This window comes from Rosa rugosa, chromosome 7, assembly GCF_958449725.1.
Source record: "Rosa rugosa chromosome 7, drRosRugo1.1, whole genome shotgun sequence".
NCBI lineage: Eukaryota > Viridiplantae > Streptophyta > Magnoliopsida > Rosales > Rosaceae > Rosa > Rosa rugosa.
Window position 1 is genome coordinate 33,449,170 of NC_084826.1, and position 8,800 is coordinate 33,457,969.

At 42.4% G+C, this 8,800-nt stretch overlaps 1 protein-coding gene across 1 annotated transcript; it reads right to left on the reverse strand.

The window, feature by feature from the left end:
• Positions 1 to 2,740: 2,740 nt before the first annotated feature.
• LOC133720748 (DELLA protein GAI) lies at positions 2,741 to 5,057 on the reverse strand. Its single transcript, XM_062147210.1, has one exon. It carries the CDS (start codon positions 4,778 to 4,780, stop codon positions 3,059 to 3,061), a length of 1,722 nt encoding a protein of 573 aa, XP_062003194.1. The 5' UTR covers positions 4,781 to 5,057; the 3' UTR covers positions 2,741 to 3,058.
• Positions 5,058 to 8,800: the final 3,743 nt, after the last annotated feature.

Consider the following 8,800-nt stretch of genomic DNA (forward strand, 5'->3'; position numbering starts at 1 on the left):
GCACAATTATTCAAGCCTAAAAATAACAGGACCCAAACCCTCACAACCTAAAACTTCTTCATAGTAAATCTAGTAGCCTAGAGACCTCAATTAGTGTACAACTAGAGAAACTAAAAATTAAGCTGACAAAGACCCAAATCCAATTGCAGACAAAAAAACCAAAACTAAAACGGGATAAGATCTACCAGAAAAGGCCGAGAGAAAAAGCTAGAAAAATTAGATTTGTTGGGCCAAACAACAGCTCAATCATGGTCCAAATGAGAATCTAGACCAAGGTCAAAGCCCAACAAGGCCAACCCGGCCCAAACCCATCTCCACCCCGTGCAGCATGTACGCTGGAGAACCCTAAACCCTAAACACGGCCCCCATCGCCGCCCTTCCAAGGAACACCACCTCCATCGAAGCAAACGAGTCTGGATGCCCATCAAGCCTGAGCCAATCGGGTATGGGATACCCAACACACCTTGCCGTCTACCGGATGCCAACGACGCCTCCGCAACCTCCAACTACAGTCCCCAGAACTCTGTCGCGACCATCTATGCCGCCAAACGAGGATCGAAAAGGGATGAAACTAGCCAACCAATGTTAGTTTATTCCCCGTCCAGAAACCCAAGAACCACCGCTGAGCTTTATAGACCATCACCCGTCCGGCAGCACCGCAACGTCAGCGCGGTAGTGACGTTGGGTCATCGCCGGACGGGTGTTTTTGAAAAGCTAGACGAGTATTTTTGAAACACTAGGGAAGAAGACTATGATAGAAGCTGTTGCGCTAGAGAGAAGTAGGGTTTTTGTTTTTTGTTTTTTGTTTTTTTTGTTTTTTTTGTTTTACTCAACTAAAATCTTAGTATAACCAAACAATTATTTTATATGAAGTAAAACTTCTAATTTTTTTTTTTAATATTTCTAAGTGCACGCAACAAGTTTTCCATAGTATCCTTGTTCTTAATAATACCCGGAAAACTCTTCATCGTGACGAGCCGCCGTTGTGCACTCCCTTGTCAAGAACAATGTTAAATATGCTTGTAAGCTTGTTCCCTTGTTCTGCGCAAAGCTTCATTGTGACTTCAGAAGCACCCTTTGGTGTTTTTCTCTAAAACTAGATCCCCAAAACTTGCACGTATTAGAACATAGCATAAATGAAACATTTTCCTCATTACAATCTTCTTACCAAGGTTTTAAATATCAGTATCTTCATATCTATTGGTACTTTGAAAAAATGAGATATCTGAAATATCGGGGATAGAGGAGAAAAATATATCGTTTTTGAAAAAAGTCAATTTATTAAAAATTTAGAATTACATATAAATACATATGAATGTCAACTTCATCTACATCCAAAAAGAGACTCTATGTGGTTGAAAAGCCGCTCGCTGGTCTACGAAAATGCAATAATCAGACCAAGACACATGATCCATATATTACGAATTGTAGTGATGAACATGATAGTTATATATCTCTTTAGAGCTGCAGACTGTTTCCCCTATAAGGGGATAATAAGAATGAACCCAACTGGATGATTGATCATATACTTCACCATATTCATTATGTCCATAAGCATCATAACCAAATTGATTGTTGCCTTCATGAGATTCATTTGAGATCCCACTGCGCTCTGTGCCTAAACTGATAAAGTCAAAACTTAAGGCAATTGAAGAAACATCAGATGGGGTACTTTGATCATTAGTTTCACCTCTAGTCTTCCTCCCATATCGGGTCTTCTCTTGAGTACCATGACCAGATGTTCTCACTCTGTGGTCTTCATCTTGGGTGGTATGATCAAAATTACATTCACAGGTAAATTGGTTTAATCCTCCATCCATAGAAGATTGTCAATATTCATATCTTTCACCTCCACCACCTGTTCCGCTTCCACCCTTTCCACCATCATCATAACTATCTGGAGTTGCTGTACCACCCCACACATCATCACTATCTGAATTATCTTCTGGGTTTTTAACAACTTCTTCAGATAAGACTCTCTCTACGTTGATTCAAGCATTAGTTGCAGTTTCTACAACTTGTGGAAGAGGTCTTGACTTCCTTCTGCAATATCATTTGGCCTCATTTGAATAATTGAACTTTTATCTCCTTTCTATTATTCAACTACAGAGTTACAAACTACATACAGAGTTATAGACATAGTCACAGTACACAGTATCAAATCTCCCCTCACACAGAATTGCATTTAGAGAATTACTTCTCACCCAAAATCACCTTGAGGGTATTTCTCCTCACCTAGATTCGCCTTGAGGGGATTTTTTACTTCACCTGGATTCGCCTTGAGGGGATTTTCTACTCACCACCTTGAGGAGATTTCTCTTCACTCAGATTTGCCTTGAGGAGATCTCTCTTCACACAGATTTTCATTTAGAGAATTACTGAGTTTTTTTTTATATCAAATTTTACAGATATTTCTTCACTTTATCGGTGATATATCGCAAATATCTAATATATCGGGGATATTTGACGATGTCGGAGAAATTTCGCAGAAACGGTAGAAGATAAGATATTTACCCCCCAAGATATATCGGTCCGCTGAAAAAAGGAGATATCGGGAGATATATCAGAAATATCACAGATATTTAAAACCTTGCTGTTCTTACTTTATGAACTCCCATGGTCGCCAAGACTTTGCTTTAGGAAGGTGGTGCATGAAGCATATGCAGGCCACATAGCTATTTTAGAATCTTCAGTATTCATTATTAACGGAGTCCACACTGAAAGTGTCAAACCTTACTAATTCAAATTGAATCAATGCTGATCATCATGTATTAAAGAAACTCGGATAGCTACACATTCTCACCATCAAGTCTTCTTCTAGAAATTGAAATTGCACTGTGCAAGAAGGCAACAAGGGTCCAGTAGTAGACACTAGACAAGTAGACAGTAGTAAAAGCATACTAAATCTAGACCACTAGAAATTTTACAGCTCAACTAAAGTTTAAAATGAAGGGGTAAAAACACAACAATATTACTAATGTGGATTTTGTTTCACCCTCTTTCACAGTCACCCCTGACCCAGCAGCCCCACTCACTGTCCAATGGTCACCATTAATCATCAACTGAGTCGACTCGGACTCGGACTCGGACTCGGACTCGGACTCGCCAGTTGCCAAGCCGAGGTGGCGATGAGAGGCCGTGTGTGCCACCCAAGCATGAGAGACCCATTGTTCTCCTCCACCTGATACCCACCTCCGCCGGCGTAAAGCGCCAGCAACGTCTTCGCCTGCTTGAACACGTTGGATCCCAGATGAACCGGTTCGAACCCGGCTCGGCTCAACCGGTTCCGCCACTGCGTCAGGGTCTCATGGCGCTCCACTCTGTCCCCACCATCACATGCCACCACGTTGCATATCTGCCTTCCCAGGTACACCTCCGACAAGACCAGGTCTTCACTCGGCCCAGACGAACCCTCCAACGAGTCAAATAAGCTGGAGTAATAGTGCAATGACTCGTTGAACCGGTCCAGAAAAACCGGGCCGTTATGATTCGCCTCCTGCTCCACCATCGTAACAATCTTGGGATTCATGGATTTGATTGAAGCCATGACTTTCTCTATCGCCCCCGGTCGCGCCAACAGGCAGTGGAGCTCGAAAATAGAGTTGACCGCCAAGGTCTCTACTTCCGGCGGACGGACGTCGAGCATTGACGGCTCCAGATCAGCCAAACTGTTTGCGACAAAACCTCGAAACTCGAACTCGACGCCCATGGTCTCCGCGAATTGGGCCAATTTCCAACCCACTTGCTGCAGGGCGTCTGTGTTGTCCGGCTGCGGCGGCCCAACACCCGTAAGCCGAAACACCGGCGGCCCACCAGGCCTCAATGCGAGCGCTTGCATCAGAGCCGGCCATTGCATCCCTTGCTTCAGCCCGAAATCGACGACGTGTACTCTGGTTGCGGTGGCGAATGCTTCGAGAATAGCTTGATTGGCAGTGAAGTGGGCAAATTTGAGGTAAGGGCAGGTCTCGTAGAAATGCATCTGAAGAATATCCGAGTAGGAAGAAACGAGAGAATCCTCTTGAGGGTAGACTTTGTAAATACGTCGAGCAAGGGCTTCTGCAAAGTAAGTGGCGACCTTTCTCATAGCGCCGGTCTGGGAGACGGCGAGTGTGCCTACTTGCTTGACGAGCGCGTCGGCCACCTTCAAGTTGTCTTGCTGAACAGCCTCAGCACAGGCCAAGAGTGTGTGCACCAATCTCACCCCTGTATCCTGTGCATCAACCACAACGACTGGCCGAGGCTCAATCGAAGAAGAAGATGATGATGCCGAACCAATTGAGGTTTTCAACCGTTTGCTAGTAGTTTCAGTCTCGGTTTGCAATTGGGATTGTGGGTAGGCTGCAATACCAGGAATGGCTCTGAGATCGTACTCGGAGTTGTCATCGTAAATAATGACCCGAGATTGGGTCTCAATCTGCTTCTGCTTCTGCCTCTGCCTCTGCTGCTGAGAGTTTGACAAGACGTCGTCAATTGGGTTGAGTTCAGAGAGCATGGTCTGGAGCCAGCCGGAGAGATCGGATGGGTTGTAATGAACTGTATCGGAAAGCTGTGAAATCCCATCTTGTTGAGCTGAACCCATGACCATCTCAAGCTGTTCAAGCTTCTCGGCCACATCGGCCATGTCATCGGACCTGACTTTGTAGCCCAAAACGGCCAATAACTCATCCATGCTTCCAGATTCTTGCTCCTCCTCCCAAATTTTGGCCTTGCTACTATTAGAGACGGACGTATTGCCACCATTTTGACCTCCGCCGCAACTGACTTGGTGATTTCGCTTCATCTTTTCTTTGATGTTTGACTGTGAACAAGAAAAAATTGAACACTAGTCAGTGAAGTTTACATCAATGGGGTTTTATCCTCTTTGCTTTATTGTTTTTTTTTATTCTTCTGACGAGAAGAAGAGAGGAGTTGGTTGAGAGGTCGAATGAAGGAACAGCAATGGCTAGGTGTGGAAGAGATAAGGGGGATATTGGAGGTCGCAATAATTGGGATATTTTTAGGAACATATCTAAAAATAAATTATTTGCTTCCGAGTTCCGGCCACTAGTTTAATTAAAACAGAGCCGTGGGAGCACAGCCATATGTTATTAAACAAAAGAGCTACGCAGTAACTAAACTAGAAGCAGTAGGGTGTAGCCATTGGGCACGCTCTTGAAGCCCGAGGTTGCCGCTTCAGCTGTCATTCCACATTTGTTTACTCATCTATTTAAACCTCAATTTGGGGGTTAAGACACGTAAGCTAGGGTTCTAAAATCATACAATGGTGTGAGAGGGGATATCATTTTCAAGAGAATACTATAAACAAGTGAACCCTATAAGATCATAAACACCATTAAATAATTTCTTTAAACAGACTCATGGCCTACATACCCCTTAAATTTCTCTCAATTATCAAATCAGATCGACACTGATCTATGGTTGAATTTGGTTTATTTCTTTTCAAAATAGTTTTAATATTGGTTAAGTTTTGTTTTCTTCTTTCTGGTTCAGTTTTTTTTTGGCAAATTTCTGGTTCAGTTTTGATATTTAAAGTTTTCTTTTTTTCAAATACTTATTTAAAACTACGTATCTCAAAATTTTAGAGAAAATGTCTATTTACCTAAAATTGAGCTACATTAACTCCACTTACTCAAACATCTCATAAGATTTCCCACTTACCCATCAAATTACATATTTTTTACTTTAATACCCAATTAAGTATTTTTTGTATCTTTTTTAGATAATTTTGCCCTCCCTCTCTTTGTCCTCTCTAAGTCACCGGAGACTTCACGAGACTCTGGTCAACGGTTGCCGAACTCCAGTCAACGGTCGCGCGAACTTTGGACAAAGATCGTCGGTGAACTTTGGACAATTTTTCCCTCCAATAAAATGTTTATTGCCCCCCCCCCCCTCCCCCCAATAGAAGGTTTATTGGCCCCCAATAAAATATTTATTGCCCCTCAATAAAGTGTTTATTTCCCCAACAAAATAATTACATAAGTTAATTATTAGTAAAGTCAGTCACGAATCTACAAAATCTACCAAACAGATGCTATTCTAGTGCATAACTGGAATTAAAACATCATTTTCTGCATATTTTCTCATACTAGACAGCTTGTGGCAGTGTGGCCTATGGTCTGACACAAGAAAAAAAAAGACAGGTTGTGGTCATCGCCCACGATGTTGAAGTTGACGACGTGGCTCTCCTCATCCAGCACGTCCAGCCTTTCCGTATTGTTGTTGGCCAAAAGCCCTGAGATGACCTAGACCTCGCGGAGGGTGCTGACGTCGCCATCCCCAATGATGATGCGACAGCTTTTGACAAAGTACTTGTAGGCTTGGGGGTTGTCGAAGCGCCGGACCGGACCACCGACCACACAGTAGAGACGGGAGCAGCGATCTCCTGCGTCACGATGAGAGAGAGAGAAGAGAGAGAGAGAGATCAAGGTGAAAGTGAGAGGAGGGATGGCCGGATGGCCGAATCTGATTGCGGCGACCTATCTGCCGCCGGTTGGAAGATCAGGTTCATAAACCGGATACGAAACCCGAAAGAGAGAGAGAGGACTGCGCCGGAATCCTGTGTCGATGTTCATGCTGCTGCTGTTCCACGTGTTCGGGTTCTTCATGCTGATTCAGGCCATGTCCACAGGCGAGACTGGTTCTGACGGAGCGGTTCAATTTTGCCATGAGAGAGAGAGAGAGAGAGAGAGAGAGTTTGAGAGGAGTGTAGTTTGTTAATTAAAATGAGGCAAAATTGTCATTGATGTTTAAATTGGGTAAATGGGATTAAAAACTTCTTAGTGGAGTAAGTGGGCAATTTTTAGGCTCAAATTGTGTAAATGGTCAATATCCCAAAATTTTGTTCATACCATTTAGAGGTGATGCAAGTGAAGTAACCTCTCCATGCCTATAATCTTCAAAATTGAAAACTACATACAGTTACTAATTTATGTTCTTTTGTTTCTTTGAGAAATAGTTTATTGTCCTTAAACTTAGATCATTGATAAAGCTTCAGAATACATAGAAAACATAATGCCAAACTCCAAATTGCAATACGCATAAGAAAAACATTACACATAATAACATGAGTCTATTATGCACCAATTACCGAACAGTGCTTCATTGACTACTCTATTCGCTTTACAATTGTGGTAACATACCGAAAAGATATTGTTTACTCAAAACCATTCTACATTAATGAAATTAATTTTCTCATTATGTTGCCACCAAGAAATAAATCCAATGACACTTAGAGGTTGCGACCATTTGACAAAATAAGCAACTCTCTAGAGGTTGCGACCATTATACATATTCAGAATGTAAATGCAAGTAAATATATTGACAGATTGTCATCCTTCTCTCTAGATTATTTTGTTTCGCTTTGAGCTGCCATTGTTCAGAGTCAGTAGCGTCTACCAAAGGTGGACTCTCGCTACCTCATCCTGACGTTGATACTTTTGGTAAAATGGAGATGTATGGTACAGCGTCTCACGTGTTCGCACCAACACGTTTGTCCAGTTCCATGGTGGTTGTAGTTTCCAGCGACTCTAGCTTCATTGTTTGATTCGCAGTGAAGGTGTTCCTTATTGATCGGTGTTAGATCCTCGAGATTTGGGCATTTCACTTGGCTTGGGTGATTCGAGGCATTTTGTTGTAGATCTTTCGGTTTTAGTTTGGTTTGGTTTGGTTTTCAACCATTGCAACAAATTTTTTCTATTGGTGTGACAGGTGTGACAACGACAGCGAGTTGGCGGATGCTGTCTTCTCTACTTGCCTTATTCTCAATAGGGAATCAGATCGTTACACCCTATATGTTGAATTTTACTCAGTTTCTTACAAATATGAACTTATGCTCTATCAATGTTGTTGGTGCTCCTTTTACTTGGACAAATAAACAAAAGGGAGATGATGTAATTTATGAACGCTTAGACCGGGCTTGTGCCAACGCAGCTTTCCTAAATGAGTTCCCAGATTTAGTTCTGGAAAACCTTCCTATTGTAGGATCTGATCATGGCCCTATCTGCCTGACCATTAAACATAGGGTGAAACGCCCAAGTAAACCTTTCAAATTCGAGGCAATGTGGCTTTCACATGAGGGGTTTAAGCCGCTGGTTTCAAAAATTTGGGAGCAACATTTCAATGACAACCCACTCCTAAACTTTGTCACAATTTCCCAACATTTTGCACACCAAGTTAGGTCTTGGAATAAGAACACTTTTGGAAACCTTTTTAAACGTATTGAGGACTTAAATCAAAACACTAATACTATTCAGTTACAACTTATGAATTCACCTTATTCTTTGTTCCTGCAGGAAAGGGATGTTCAACTCCAAAAGGAGTTAGCGACTTGTTATCAAAATGAGGAAACTTTCTGGGCCCAAAAAGCTAGAGCCAACTGGTTAAAGTTAGGAGATAGGAACACGAGGTTCTTCCAGACTCAAGCAAACATCAGGAGAGGATCGAATCACATAACAAAAATCAAGGACGTTGATGGTAACTGGTTGACTGACAAGGCAGATATTGCTACGGTCCTAGTTAGGGACTTTAAGAAGAGATTTATTGCTACTGAACATCCCCAACGTCAAACTTTGCAGAATTTCTTATCCATAATTACACCATGCATTTCTACACAGGATAACACCTCTTTGATGGCGCAGGTTACTGATCGGGAAATCTGTACGGCGGTCAACTCCATTGGGGCCTTAAAAGTCCCCGGACCGGATGGTATACACGCTATATTTTACCAAAATTGCTGGAACGAAGTCCGGGACCCCGTCATGAAGATGGTTAAAGCTTTCTTCAACAATGGTATGTCCCTTAA